Source organism: Periophthalmus magnuspinnatus, chromosome 14, assembly GCF_009829125.3.
Source record: "Periophthalmus magnuspinnatus isolate fPerMag1 chromosome 14, fPerMag1.2.pri, whole genome shotgun sequence".
In the NCBI taxonomy this organism is placed as follows: Eukaryota; Metazoa; Chordata; class Actinopteri; order Gobiiformes; family Gobiidae; genus Periophthalmus; species Periophthalmus magnuspinnatus.
In genome coordinates, this window is record NC_047139.1 from 26,266,703 (window position 1) to 26,283,226 (window position 16,524).

The following is a 16,524-nucleotide window of genomic DNA, read 5'->3' on the forward strand; positions in this document are numbered from 1 at the left end:
GGATTGTGCTGCCGGGCACTTTTACATAAGGCTGCATGCTACCCGTGAGACTGGGCTCTGAACATTTACATTTAGACTACCATCAGGATATACAAGGTTTATTCTTTGTATGTGGTTCTTGCATGGGGGAATCAGCTTTTCAGTTTTATGCAGCTGAAATCTGGAGCAGTATTCCTGAAGATGTGAAACGGGCCTATGTTTTGTTCAAATCCAGGCTCAGACCAGTTCTGTTTAGCTGTGCATATGACTGAAAGGTGTTTATTCTGCACTCTTCTTTATAGATGGAGTATTACTCTTGTACGGGGTTTTAATTGTTAACTAAGTCACTCCCCCTTCAGAGCATTATCACAACACAATCAGAATGCACCTCGCTAATGAAACTACTGCACATAGCATCAGGTTTGTAAAGTTCTAGTGTATTGTTTTCTATAATGTTTTTGTATATTTATGGAAAATGTCTGTGTGGGAGCATGGGTGTTGTAGGCTTGTGGGCAGAGCAGACAGAATCGTACTGCTAACTGTAAGGAGGGTTTGAATAGGACCCAGGAGAGATCACTAGATTACTCTAACATGCATGGATGACATCTAAAACCTCTTCAGGCATGTTTTGGGAAAAGGAACAACATTATACCATCGCAGAAAGCTCTGAAAAGTTGATCTAGCTAGTTGATCTAAAAGTTGATCGAGCTTTAAAATTAATTTACGTGTTTATTTGTTCATAATGTGATTTTAAAGTTTTTCTTATTCTGCAAAGCACTTTGAATTACTGTGTACAACTCTGCTCTACAAATAAATGTGCTTTGTGGATAGACTGACTATTACTTTTTTGATTATGGCCACGAGAGAACAAAGGTACCAAACTATTAAACTGCACATTTTGGGAACTATAGGGAAAAGGGACTTAGCATAAACTCTGAATAATGGAACTAAACAAATAAAACTGCACCCATTGGTCTGCTACATTAGGAATGACATTATTATCCCTCAGTAAGGCATAAGTTTTTGTGCCTCTGTACCAAAACGACCAAAACACAAGGAGCACACACAAAGGTGCTAACAAGCTGTTTGGTTTATGGCCCCCATGTGTCTAAAACAGGAAGCCTCAAGCACCAGTTGGCCTCGCTAGCCAGACACATCAACTATTCACGCAAAGTCAAGTGGACCAGGAACCACAGTCAAGTTTTCACTAAATAAAAATAACAAGAGCTAGTGCCTCTTATGTTGCTCTAAAGAAAGACATGCTGAATAGTATATAATTTATTTCTTTTTAATGGGTCGGAAAAAAGGACGATTCAGATTTATTTTAAAATTGCATTAAGTGAAATAACATCTACATTTCAAAATAGCGCTGTGGTGTTTTATATGAATAAAGTGGTTTCATGATAGGGACAAAAATGGACTTTGTAAGTGGGGTTGGAGGTAAAGATGTACCGAGGCTGTGGCTTGGCCAGTTTCAACCTTATAATGAATAAGACCACTTCTTTTGATGTGGCTACATATAAGTACTGTACATATTTTCAGTCCAGCCTGAAGCTCAAATTCGTACAAACCATATCAATACTTTAATATTACATTGGCTCCATGCTGTGTCATTGCAAGCTACCGGTTCACGTCCACATGACCTACATTTGTTTTTTGTCTTTAATTGTGCTCTTGGTGCAGCCCAGCCCAGATGTGTTCTGACTGTCAAACTGTGAAGGGAGCTCAAGCTGGCCCAGGGCACTAAACTCATCTACAAAGCCTTTTTATACTTCACAGCCCACTCTGCTTTCTCTAAGAGCGTGCATCTGCTTACAGCACAACATCCCTAAAAATCCAAAAACAAGCTCACATGAATCCCTCCTTCACTGGTCCCAATCCTAATAACAAGCTTTGTGTGGAAGAAGCAGAATGAAAGGCCGCAGCTCTGGAAAAAAATCTGTCCTAACTTAAGTTTAATAGAACCACAAAGATATTAATAGTAGGATACATCTAGTCACAGACAATTATAGGGCAGAGCTGCATAAATTAAAGCAGACTCTGTTGGGATTGTTCATTACCTGTGTTGGAGCAGCTGAGGATGGGGTTGCACTTAACCTTGCAGTACGCATCGCTGGGCCAGATGAGAGCACTACATGCATTAGGGATTAGCACTATTCACTGTCCCAATGCCATACTTACTGTAATGCAATATGCTCAAGTGCCCTTGGACTTACGGATACATGTAAATTGAGATATTCACCCCTAAACATGGTCTTTTATCCAATTTAAATGCCCTTTAAAACATTGAAAATCATTTTGTTCAACATAAATCATATACCAAATCATTGAAAAGGATATTTAGTAGATAGATTTTTTTTTTATTACTGGATTGTTATACTTTCAGAAATAAACTAGGTTGTTTTTTTGGGGGGGGGTTTTCACCTCTCCACACAGTATTGCGCATGATTCACCAAACCTTATGTCAATCGTGTCTTGTGCGTGCCAATATCTTTTATCTGTGTTGTTCCTCTGGCAGTGTTTTAACTGTTTATCTATATGCACAGCTTTTGATGGGACTCCTGTCAACCTGCTATGGTAGATAACACATGTTGGCAAGAAACTCGGGGGATATTGTTGTTGACATAATTGTTCTGATTAAAGCCCAGATTGAACAAAACAGTTTGGCTCTGGACTGAATGTGACGCATGACAGTTATCAAACAGAATGGCAGCTTGATTTTTTTGTTTCCTGTGTTTCAAAAGGACTGAAGGTTGAGCAGTCACATTTAGAGTACCATAGCGCAAAAGCATTATGGTACTTTTGTTTCCAGCATAGTTGATAGTTCAGCTAAACATTTTAGTTGACTCTATTATATGGCCTACGTTTGATTTTCAAAAAAACATGTCATAAGCTAAACGGACCACAATGTACAGGAATACGTTTTGGGTAAGGACAGTTTGGGTAAGAAACAATGAATAAACTAGTAACAGGTTAATAAACAATCAGCCATTTTATACAATTGGTAATAACTACTACATCTAAATAATATAAATATTTAAGTAGCCTACAGTATAAGTTGTATGTTTAATTGAAATAGCATTACGTTATGGCATTATGTTGTTTTCTTTTTCATGTACTGTATATGACTACAGTCTTTTATGAAACATCACAACTAAAGAGATAATAAAGTAAATGTCATCTTATCAAGTAGACACACAAACCTACAGCCATGCCACACCCGTTGGACCAGAAGCTAACATCTAACATGGCTCATAGTATCCTACATAATGATAGCAATCATCGGCGGGTAATTAAGCTGTCCCAAAGGCAGTCATTTCTGTTGTATTTGTAACCATCCAATCCAACAATCCTTGGACTGAAGTTTCCAATTTGGCTTGAGAATATTTGATACGAATCTTGTGTGTGAAAGTGAACAAAACAAGACAGCCCGCAGCACATCAGTTATTCACAGAGAAAAATATGAAATCTGGTTGTCTGAATCTCCCTTTTATCTCTCTGCATCTCCTCATACAATTTCTGAAACCTGCAATCTTTTCACTAAAGATTGAAGGTGTCAAAGACCAAACTGCATATTGATTCGCCCACCAACTCCTGACTTTTTCTTTGAGCTGTATCTTTTTCCTTTTTTTACCACGCGATTAACCGGGGGCATCTTTCTCCAATACTTCACAACGTACTACATTCGCACACGCTGACCTCAACTCATTTGAAAAAGCAGAACCGCACCACACCACAGCAGGGGTAGACAGAGTGCACGGCGATTCTTGGGATATATTCTTTTCATGTAGACTGTAATTTTCAAACTTTTGGCCTTATCGATTCCCAAAAGAAACATAAGGAGAAAAAGTTACCACCATCAATTTGAAAGTGAGAATTGAAAAGCACTATTAGTGGTTATACTTGGTGATGTTAATGCAAGCAAAGTACTGCGGTTTCTAAAGTAAATCCATGTATATATACTTTGTGTGGGTAAAATGAACTCTAGTCGTTGGTGTCATTAAGGGGCTGGTATTCCAATAAATAACTTGTCTTTGTCTTGGCCAGCAGCTTCCAATAGGGAACAATTAGTACCTGATTCCACGCAATAGCGACAAGGTTGTGGAAACAGTTATTAAAAGTTCATAAAAAAGCACTCAATTGATTTGCATGTTAATGTTCAAATTTATAGATGGTATATTAAGAAAAGAGCTGGATTGGCCCTATGCTGCAAACTTGATATTGAAAAGTGAGTTTGTGGGATTAAAAAAATGTCAATATACTTACAAATTATGCAAGACAGTCAAACTGTATGTAGCTTTAACTATCACCACACACTTGTAATACTGAAATGCATTTGATAGTAGCCATTAAGTGTGTAGATAATATTATATTTTAGCATACAAATACAAAACTGTTGCAAAGGAGTTGGATTACCTATTACTGCTAGAGCCTATGGAGACTTTTCCCCAGTCTAATACATGCAAAGCAGACTATCTCAACACAATGTACACAGCTTCAAACCAGCAAATGTACTACTATTTTCAAGCAATAATCCAAACCATTACACTCCAGCTATTATTAGACCTGTAATTTAATCAACGTATGCATGTTTGGGGCTTTTGGATGGGAACATTCAGCTGGGAAATCAGTTTTTGATGGTGTGGTTTCTGAATCCCATCTATGTATCTCTAATACGGCAGACAAATGAAGGAGAAAGATGAGACTGAGGCAAATGGCAGAGGGAATGACGCGCAATCTGGTGCATTTTAAAGACTTATTTTAAATAGTCGGAAACTCGCAAACCAGTGCTATAGAAGCGCATTTGTGTGTGAATGAGTCAATTCCAGTGTGCATCTAAGTGTGAAAGTGGAAAAAGGCAGCAAAGGCGACCCCAAAAGCGTATATTGATGGCGATGCTATTGATTCTTGTGTGTGTGGTGGAGAAGGCTCGAGCACGCTGAGGTTGCATTGAGGAGGATCTCCGAGGTCAGACCATTACCATGACCTTTAAAGCTGTCCTTTCAAAATATTAATACTCCCAATTACTCTCAAAGCTCAAGCTCCTCAAGCAATAACCTATGACATTGGTCGCTGAGTCTATATTTAGAGATGGCAGCGTTCTTTGAGTAATTTCAATTTAATTAACAGAAGTTTCCATGTTTGGGATGGACTATTTTTGTGATTTGTTTGACTTAAGTGATTGACAGCTTCCAAATAGCTGTATAATTTCATTTTACAGCAGCTAAAAGGCTACAATATATTCTGAAATCAGTCAGTAAACAGACACACAAGCTGGAGTAATTGGAAAGGAGACCGAAAATAGTGTATATTCTCTGACTAGTCTAAGTATTGTTATAATGTGCATATTTGGTTGAGACAGTGCATGTGAATGGACATACACGTTGTAGCCACACGCTAATCCATTGGCCTGCACTTTATACATTCATACACCAGTTTACATGGACACTTATCACCAAATCACTGCCACCCCACTGCAGCGCTTGGTATTCCCTGTGGTCTCCCATCTAATACTGACTAAGCCCTGCACGCTTAGCTTCTTAGATCAGGCATCTCAGGTGGTAAGCAAGGTATTATGAGCTACTATTTGGAATGCATTCTATATCTCACCTTACATTCAGGTGTGCAACCTCCATTAAAATATGTATAAATTACTGTATATCAATTATAGTAACACTACACTGTACTGTACGATCTTTCTCAACTTTAAAACTCCATGGCCATATCGCCACAGTGAAAACATATAGCACTTTGCTGTCACACAAGGCTAGTTTAATCTCTTATGATCTTATGACCCATGAGACAAAAACATTGTAAAACTCTTAAGGTGTCGGCCCAACAGCAAAACCACAGGACGGACAGACATTTATTTGCAGAAGCAATTATCCCAAGTGCCTCACTACACACACATAACTGGACAATGACCTCAGTACAGGAAACCAAATCAAAGGACAACAAACAGGCGGAGGAGACCACAAACCCCAGGGAGTTCTTTTTCGAAGAAGAGTGGAACAAGATACTTTTAGCTGGCACTTGGTCCTGCGTGTTATAGGATCTCTCTACAGTATTTTTCAAAACATACACCATTAGTGCAGCATTTAGAACAGCGAGTGAGTGAAAAGCCTGAGATATTTATGAAAGGATGAACTTGATCCTTGCAAAGCCATTTATAGTCCATACACATCTTTGCGCTTATTGCAAACACTGTGAAAGCTTAGTTTTGTTTACACTGCAAACTCAATAGTTATAACCAAATATTATGAGAAAGACTCTAATTAGAAAGCTGAATGATTAGGCTGGCTTATACGGATATTTTTACGATGAGAAGTTTCAATGACGTCTTAGAAAATGTTTAGAAAAATAGACACCTTTTCTACTATCTTAGTTTGATCTTTGGTCATGCAGCCTCAGCACCACTCCCCTTTGAAGTTCCAATTGATTCGTAGCACTTAGCCATAGTTTTCAGCCCTCAATCAGATTATATGATATGACGCTCATGTTGAAGTCAAGGACTCTGTGGGAATCATCAGCTGAGACCAGAAGAAATGGAAACTCAACACTCCAGTTTACTGCTATTTCTAGCCTCTGTTTCAGTTCAATATGTGATGCAGCATTGCCAGGAAGAAACCCTAGAATTTTCACATTTTATTAAGACCACAGTAACCTCGTAAATTATTCCTAAAAACTGGTTTGGTTTTGATGGATTAACTAGTCAGCTGCTTGACAACACAAATTTTAAATGCTATGTTTTTATGGTAGTGTTTCTTCTTTGAGTGCAATGTGTGTAATAAAAAGACGTTAATGTGGTGTTTGGGCTCTGCGATGAGTCATTAGCCAAGTCCTCAATATATTGCATTTACTGTTATCCATACAAAATGTTCACAGCCAATTTAAATGTTAGCTGTTTATATACTTAAATATAAGCTGTTAATATTATAGCTTTATACGTATTATCCAGAGATTGTTAAATAGTAACACCAAATTGATCTGGCTAGTTCCTGGAGTGTCACTTGTAATAAACAAAGCAAATAGGAACTCATTAAAAGAACGGGACATGACTGAGCTACTTGTCACAAATGATAATTGATATCACGATTATTAATAGAGAAGGTGTGGCATCAGCGTGCCTTAAATGAAGAGAACAAACAGATGTAATGGCCCTGGGTGACAGGGATAGACTGTATTAAATGTATTCTATAAATGTACAATCTGTCAGCAACTCAAGGAAACATTTTTGAATGCACTTAACAGGAAGTTCAAGATCAATGTTGGAAATAGGTACGTCAAAATGTAATAGATGGTATTCTGTGCCGGACTGGACAAGAGTTTTTCAAGTCACATTGCATGTTTTGACAACTAAAATGCTACTATCCATTCTGTATTGATTTAATAGGAAATGATTATGAATACCTTTCCATGCCAAGTACCTTTCTTTTGCACTTTTATTCGTCAAGTTGTTTATCGAGTCGACCTGCGAACCCAGAGCCCACAGGCCCTTATTAAACACCTCGCAGTACCATCCAAGGATACGCACCCATCCACAGTTTCACAGCCTCACAGGAAATGAATGAGTAAATATGGGAAGCAATCAGGCTATCGCACACACACATATGCTAACATGATTACACATGTATTTATGCACATCCAAACTCTGAGCAAACAATACCAACATCTGCATGGATTTGAGACAACAGCGCAGAGATACAGTCAGAGCAGAACTGGAAAGAACTAGGAGAGCATGGGTGTGATTCATCAGGTTATTAAAAACACATGTCAAAGCAGTATGATTTCCCACTGGGTCAGATCTGTGCATGTTTTGTATGACAATAAAAGTAATTTAAAGAGTAAGTGTTTGGTGAGTCACTTCATGCGGTGAAGTCCCTTGGAAGAGAGATACAGAATTGAGTTTGGTACAATATTGATCCACAAATTGGTGACGGAATTGATGTGAATATATTGAAATTTCTAGCTAAACGTTAATCTTTTATTGATTTATCCTGCAGAGCCGGGTTATGTTGCCTGCTGATATTGTCAACTACATGAGAAGATGTATGGAAAGCAAAATGAACTACAATAAAAATGACAATAATGCAGTTGCTTTAGTTTGTGTCTTTATTCTCTGCATAAAAAACTGCTGGACTTGGCAAATAAAAGCTATGGAACTGGCAAAAGGGAGTCCAATGTGAAGGAAAAAACAGACCAACTATATGCACTGTATTTTTTTTAGTAAATTCAGTAATCAAAGCTTCCGAAGAAAATAAACATTTTAATTTCTACAGTCCTGTTAATGAGGAAATGATAGTGTCTGAGCATACTGTATGCTTCAAATTATAATACCAGAATCTATAATGACAGCATCTAAAAGAACTCAGATGGAGTCATATAGAGGCAAGAATTCTCCACATGCATAAATTGATGTAAACACCATTTACTGGAGATGTTTTTCACGATGGATGCGGTCTTGAGTGAATCCTATTAGTCACAATATTTCAATACACTTTGACAACCCTATGTGCTAAACAAAGAAACAACTCGCCGGTCTTCAAAGTGGTCTGAGCAGCCACATCACCCAAAGCGGGAAACTCCTCATTAGTAGCAGAACTAAAGCCGTCACTGTCACCATCAGAAAGACTACAGGGAGCCTAGTTAGTTCAGCCAATAGCACAGCAGGCCAGCTTCTCCCAATCAAGCCATTATTATTGAATGTCCGGTCTTCTTTTACAAGTGCTAGACGCAGTTCTGGGTCACAACTGTCAACCTCTGGCACCCATAGGAGTCACTCACTTGAAGGGCATGAGCAAGTACATGTGAACTTTGACCTCTGAAAGACTAGCATCAGCAAACCAGCCAAATGTAACATATAATGATAAAATTTGCTTGAGCATTCTGGTCTAGGGTAGTTTGTTAAAAGCCACCAAGCTGCAATTCAGTCACAAGCTTGACATTTTAAACTGTATATTGCAGGTGACTGACTGAACTGCAGGTTACATTGGGTCTGTTTTATGCCATCAAAAATATGGAAAATAGCTGCGCCGTAAGCATATACATAATATATTATAAGAAATACTATAAATCAAAATAATTCTTTTACTATGGTGTAAAAATATAAAAGCTACAACATTTATGGGATTTTTGCTTTGGTGTATGCTAATACTTCATTAGTGACTCCCAAGCTGAGTGCCAGCAGCTTTGTGAGTGTCGAGTTTAAATAGAGGCAGCATCATCCTCTAACACAGATAATATTCTCTATTTGTAGCAAATGTGATGTATACTAAATAAAATAACCCAACCACCCTTGGGTTTATATATACTGATATTACTTCAAGACAGGTATTATTTTCAGACTAAACTGCAAGAATGTCATAAACTATTCACCATTAGCCATATAAGAATGACGTGTATGGTGGCCAATACAAGGTACCCAATCCTTGGTTTCCATAGACAGTGCTTACTGAGCACTATAATGGCAGTACAATAGCAAGGCAAGCCCCAACATGACTCTGGGGATACATAATTAAGATCTGTGGTATGACAGGGACAAAGCCATCTCGACACCACCATATGCTTTTAATAGCCCTCATTTAAATGACTGTGAATCATCCTATTACCCTCGCTGAAATAATTACACCAAGATTAAACCTTCAACCGGGCTTCATAACAACTTGTACTGGCTCTATGCACACAAAAGGACTTAGCACTGGTTCTCCAAAAACTGGGTGTTTTAGTAATGCTTTTAGCTGGAGTGCGGACTGACAAAATGGGAGAGGATAATGTATGTTTATGAATGTTGAAGAAGCCTGGATGAGGTTCAAGGACAGACAAATGGCTGGCAGCTTTCCTGTGATAACATCTAGCTCCATAAAAATCCTTGTGTGATGGGACCAGAATACAGTAAATACACTCAGAGCACAGGTTTAATAGTGTTTGTTAGTTAAGCTTTATAAGGTACACTATAGATTTAATGCATCATACCACACAATTCATTTTATTACTGATAAACTTCTGCTTTTACAATTGAGTGTCTTGCTACACCAGATGATCTTCCAGACGCAATACTCTACTTGAAAGCTATAACAAAGAATACTTGCTCATTCTCTCTTGTGGTTGAATATTATGCTTGGAACAACAAAGAGTGCACACATACATTTTGAGTGCATTTGTGTTGTAAAGACTTTGATATGTGGCAGGGAATCAATTCTCTGGAAAATAAGTGCATACAGTATAATAACCCAGTCCAGTTATATTGGTTCTCTGTCAGCCTCTTGTTAAACAGTGTTTGATATTTTACTATGTCCATATGTTAACGCTACTGCACCACCTCAGCTAACATCAAGGAAAACACACTGCTGGTGAAGCTATCAGTTCAATGGTTATAGATTTCAGTTTTAGTACTTAAACGGGTTGTAAGTAGTTCGCCTAAAGACACATAAATTTAATGTAGCAGTAATGAGAAAAAAGTAAATCCACCGTGTAAAGGACAGTGAATCAGAGCTGCTAGTAGTGACAGTACTATTGGCTGGTCTATAGTAGTACTGTTGCACCTCTACAAATAATTATATATTTGCACAATTGTGTCAAAGCAAAAATGATTAAATTCACACAGCACCCACCAATCATAAGTCAGTAACACGTACATAATTCTAAGTAATACACAATTATTATTTGGCACACATGTGGGGTGCACAATGCCACCCCCTCTACATGTGTATCTGTTTTATGCATCTGTATTCTGCTGACTGACCCCAACAGAGGGGCTAATATTAGCTGTGTAAAAGCAATAAAAACCAGGTGAGAGCTGCCTACATTGTCAGCACTCTTAACAAGACCTGCCCTGTCTGGTAATCTCTCCAATTCTGACACCTCCATTATTATGTGTGCTTTACAAAATAAGGCCATGGGTTAGGATTTGTCCAAACAGAGTTACATTTCTTAAGTCAAAGCCAAAAGGAGAATTCGTCCACGCAGAGAGAATGGGCTGAGCAGGCAAAACAACCACCAAGCCATTTATTTTTCCAGTGGAATGAAAAAGCACATCCCTTTACAAGTGTGGTGCAAAGGGGCTGTCCATGCGAAGTCTCTATGCTCCTCATTAACCTGACGCTTGTGAGGAGTGCACCCACTGCAACTGGACTGACGATTAAAAGTAGTAGTAGTAGTGGTAGTAGTAATAGCAAAAGTAATGGTAGTAGCCTTGACCATTTCAACAAACACTGCTGTAATCCACAAACCTGGCTGGAGTTAATTAATGCAACTGGAGAGCAGAACCAGGAAGATAATTGCGCAATAAATCATAGCCTACTTCTGATTTAAATGACTTTGAACATGGAGTGATTGCTGCCCAGTAACAAGCTGGTCTGAGTAGTTCCACAATCAGTATAAGGTGAAAAAACTTAACTTATCTTAACCTATCTACTTGAGGCATTCAAGTATTCATAGCATTGATGAAAACAGTGGCCAGTCAGTCCACCCTCACAATTAACCGATAAAAGGATATAGCCACTTGGAGCAACATACTTCCACTGCGCATCTGTCCTCCTATATATAATATCGTGACTGCTTCATTGCCACTGGGACATAGATAGTTGGGTCACTCCGCAGAAAGCAGCGGGAGGTCAGGGGGCACATAGTGATACCGCTGGGAACAGAGCGCAAAGGTGACCGAAATACCCGCAATGTGCCGCCGTACACTAAAGTTATCATCCCTGCCCTCACTGTCCTCTTTTTAAGCTTTCAGGACATTTAAAACTGCATGCAAAAGGGAAAATAGAAGCTTTTTACCTGAAGAAAAGTGCAGAAATGCCACTAGACAGTAAATCCAAGTAAAACGGACAGGCATCATTTGGGAAGCGACGCGGTTAAATCCACTTGGAACGCTTTTCTCTTCTCTTGTGTTTAATTCCTTCAACTCAGGCAAAAGGACAGTTCTCTAAACTTCACGTTAATAGAAGAATTACGCACAGGCAGAGGAATGTCCAGGATAGTTATTCAAAGGGACAACTCCCGTTTCACCGCAAACTTTAGATCACTTAAAAGCATCTTTACGAGTCGAAATAGTCCCGTCTTCTTCACGTCCCGTAAAGAACTCCTCTCTTTCAAAAGCGGACAACTCGGTGGAATTCATCTGTTCGCTCACGCTTTTTTTCCACCAGAAAAGAAGACGCACGGAGATGTGTAGTTTCAAACTGCAAAGACGTCCAGGCGCAGTCACTTTGATTTGGTTGGTTTGAACGTAGGTCTCACGCTGGTTGGATGAGGCGCCGTCAGTACGTCTCTCCGCACGCACGCCACCGCTTCTGCTGCTGCTGCCTTTTGGTTTCCTTCACACCACAAGTCACTCGGTTCAGTCGGAGCGAGGCTTGAGCGGTGGGCAGTGAAGATTCCTACGAGTCAGGCAGCATAAACCACAGAAGAGGAGCTCTTCTTTTGCGTAAAGGCACAATACCACAAATAGCCTTGTATAAAATATTACACTACCACCAATAATGACTTGTTTAGTGTCAAATGTTGCGATAATACCAGTTTTACGCACGGTTTCCAAATGATCTCTTGGTGCTGTATGGTGCTTTCTCTGCATGCGGACAAAAGGGGTGTATTCATTCATCATATTTTGGTTATGGAAAACGACCAACCAGCACAGTAAAGAAAAAAAAAAAACAGAAGCCTAATATTTCTAATGACCCTTTGGCAAGCCCCGTTACCCTGGCGCATCAGCAGCCCCGCTTCCACTTTATCTTTCCCGGACATAAATCGATCACCCCCTGACCCCTCAGCACCCCGCTGGGAAATTACCTGACATTTAAGTGAATACCAAAATGTAATTCCAGCAATATTACGTCTTGGAGTACAATAAGCTGAAGTAATAATAGCTAGTGGAGACGTAATGATCCCTAAATTAAATGCACGTGGGTTGAAAAGTAAGATGACACTTCTTTTGATAACGTGGAGGAGAGTGGTTGCAAATTTTGGCATGTGCTTTGGAGAATGCCAGACATGCGCTTATTATATGTATAGGTAAGAGCTCCCTCTACTGGTCATATTGAAGCAACACGTTTGGAAAACAAATGCTTTTCTTTGTGTTGCATGAAAGGTGTGGACTAGGATTGTTAACAAAAAAAAAGAGAGAGATGATAGATATGAGAAAAATAGCAGTTTGTTTAAACATGCCGAAACCATGTACAGGGCTGATGGTGGTAAAGAGACAGTGCCATGATTTTCTGTTAAAAATGGAACAAATAATATCTTCAGATTCTGTCAGAGTCAGTACATGTTGTTGGTTTCCATCTGGACAATGTTGTTCTAATGTGACAGGTGGTGGACATAGATAGTGTGTGCAATTCAAGATGTCTGTTTCTATAAGAGAAGGAATATAGGAAGCTTGACATATAGTAAAATGTATCTCATGCTGATTAACTAAACTATTATGCAAAAGTTGAATAATAATGCAATTGAAAAAGACACTAAAATGTAAAAAATGCTGATTGTGTGATTGCTTTCCAGATTATATTATAAAATGTGCACAATGATGGTGCTAGTGCAAAACTAAATAAGTACAATGAGGTAGCAATTGAAAATAATGTCTAAATGTCAAAGCTCTTATTAAAGTGTCATCTAAAAATGGCAAAATGAAGCAAGCCATTTTTGTGTCTCCACAACAAAGACACATTCTGCTAGAGTGCATTTTAGTGGTGTAATTATGCTGGAAAAATAACTTTACTTAATCAGTTTTCCTTTTCCATAATGCTTCAAATCTTTTAATTGCCTGGTTTTTGAATATCAGATGTTGTTTTCAGGCTTGGAAAAGACAGAGTACCTAATGAGAGTGGAAAGAACAGCTATCCATGGTTTTCAGGATGATGAGAAATTAGGACTGTTGCCATAGTGATAAACAATTTATTGTATCTTCTGAAAAGGGAAAAGTCCTCAAAATTTCACAGGAAGCTGAAACTCATGAAAGGCAGAAATATGCCCTATAGTTTTTGCCCTGAAATACCAATGGACCCAAAATTCACCATTGTTTTTGTTTTTTGTTTTTTTGTTTTTTTCAATTTCAGGCCTATTTTACCAACAAAATGTGTTTGTTTGTTTGTTCCCTTTCAGTACACAAAAATATTAGCCCCCTATTCACTCAATTGTTGCTAATGTTTTATTTTTTTCTACCTCTGCAGCTTCCCTCACAGCAAGACTCAAACATGAGTACAGACAGGAGAGTGGCTCGCCGCTGGACTTTTCCACTTTACGCATGTTTTGGTCAGCACATAACAGCAGGTGGACACAGCCAAATGTGAGCTTGGTGATTTGAACTATTCCTCTGTTAAACGCTCACAAGCCCAAAGCATCTGCAACAGCATCTCATCCACTAACAGATGGTTTAGGAAAAAGTGCACGTCTTCCAAGCAGAGGCACATGCAAAATGGGATGCATCTCGAGGAAACAGTGCCAACACATGTTTTTTATTTATTTTACTAGATTGTGCTTGAGTCTTAGCCAAAAGGTAAATGGTAGAGAGTAAATGGCATTTGGAATAGGAAAAGAGTAGCCCTCCGTAATGAAAATAACTGCTGTATTTTGAATGAAAAACATTCCAAAATTTGAAAGCAATAGTAAAATGCACATCTTCACCAAGGAGTAAAAATCATATGTGTCCACTCAAACTTGTTGATATTCTGACCTGTCTGGAACCAGAGTCTGGATCAGAAACATGTTTTTATTTTTTGTATTTTCATATAGGGTGATTAACTAAATACTTCCTCAAAAGCTGACAGTGCATACACTAACACTGCTTACTAAATGTATCCAAATGGTGAATGCAAAATGAATGAAAACATGATATTATGAGAATGATTGTCCCTTCATTGTGCAACACTGCATATATTTAAAACAATGAAGAGCCTATTCATCCTTAACATTATTATTACAACTGTCCACATCCTGCTGTCTAGTTTGACAGCATCATGATTCATTTTCTACATGTGTATGTACCACACAGTCTATGGTGTGAATATGTGTGTATATGTGTGCATATGTGTGTATATGTGTGCATATGTGTGTATATGTATGCATATGTGTGTATATGTGTGAAGATGTGTGTATATGTGTGAAGATGTGTGTATATGTGTGTATATGTGTGCATATGTGTGTATATGTGTGAAGATGTGTGTATATGTGTGTATATGTGTGCATATGTGTGTATATGTGTGAAGATGTGTGTATATGTGTGCATATGTGTGTATATGTGTGCATATGTGTGTATATGTGTGAAGATGTGTGTATATGTGTGCTTGTTCATCAGCTGCCCTGAGTGCACTACACTCTCATACAGCTGTTCAGGTTCATGTGACAGGCTTAAATGAGGTACAGGCATGTCACTCTTCCTCACAGTGGGAGAAACACTAGTGCTGACTCCCCTCTGAGCAAGCTTCAAGCAGCCATTGCAGGTTCTGTACAGACTACTTTGTAAACAAACACTAAAAGCATCATAGTTATATGCATTTTATGTTTTATGCTTCGAAACATAAATACAAATATTTAATTAATAATTATCTTTGCAATGATCATGTGGGGTTCCTTCAATTGATTTATTTTAACAAATGCTTGTTTTTAGGGTACAAAATAGTGTTTTGTAGAAATGATTTGTGACATTGCACACACTTGTTGACTTACAAATATGGAAAAATATGTTAATAAGCTGAATCGGTGTTTGGGGACTCTGGGGCCTTCTTTTTGGCAGCTTCCTGTTATAATAAGTTTTGATATTTTGGTACATAACACCTTCTTTTACACTAAATACTTATGGGTTGCACGCATGCACCAAAACTTAAAGTGACCATGTGATTAACAAGCGTTCAAGATCTCTGATTGAGTACTGGGGAGGAAAGAAGATAGCCATACTAAGTCCTTTCTTTCCAGGAAACTCTAAACTCTCTCTAATCCACAGCAGTAGACAGAGTGAGGCCTGCTTTAAACGTTTGGATTCGTTCAATCCCATTTGTGTCTCTCCTTCGCCAGAGCCCCTTCCCCGCAGAATGCCAAAGTGAATAGAAGAGGAGTTGGAGAGTTTAGGTTGGCTTTAGACATGGCACTTGAGGTCTACAGCTGCTGAACCTGCATTAAGTGGTATTACGCTCACTGTCAGCAAAAGGAAGAGCCGTCTCCTTCTGGGGAATTGGGTTCACTGTTTGTCTTTTAAAGAATAGAAACAGAATCTTCACAAATAAAGGACTGCTTTATGGGCTGGTCTGTTGTTTAAATTCACAGCTTGTATGCACAATCTGATTTAAGCAGCGTGCATGAGCTGAATTATTTAACAACTAGCTACAGTTATAGACTGAGCAGCTCATTTATCAAGTATGGTGTGCCTTTTCTTATTAAATTATCTAAATAGTCTTCTGCTTCTGCTTATCTTAATATAATCAATATGTTTTTTTTGTTGCTCTATCATATTTTGATACCATGACAGAATAACTGTTACAGACAGAATAACACTCATACTAGCCATTGCTTCAAATAAAAGTCCTTTACACCCTCAATATAATATAACTTAGGCAA

At 38.5% G+C, this 16,524-nt stretch overlaps 1 protein-coding gene across 2 annotated transcripts in view; it reads right to left on the minus strand.

Moving 5' to 3' along the window:
• LOC117381318 (roundabout homolog 1-like) overlaps window positions 1-12,354 on the minus strand; it is a 98,651-nt gene extending 86,297 nt beyond the window's left edge. For both annotated transcript variants that reach the window (XM_055226375.1, XM_033978267.2), the window contains exon 1: window positions 11,758-12,354. In XM_055226375.1, coding sequence (XP_055082350.1) covers window positions 11,758-11,818 — 61 coding nt within the window. In that variant the 5' untranslated portion in view covers window positions 11,819-12,354. The remainder of the gene's footprint in view (window positions 1-11,757) is intronic.
• Window positions 12,355-16,524: the final 4,170 nt, after the last annotated feature.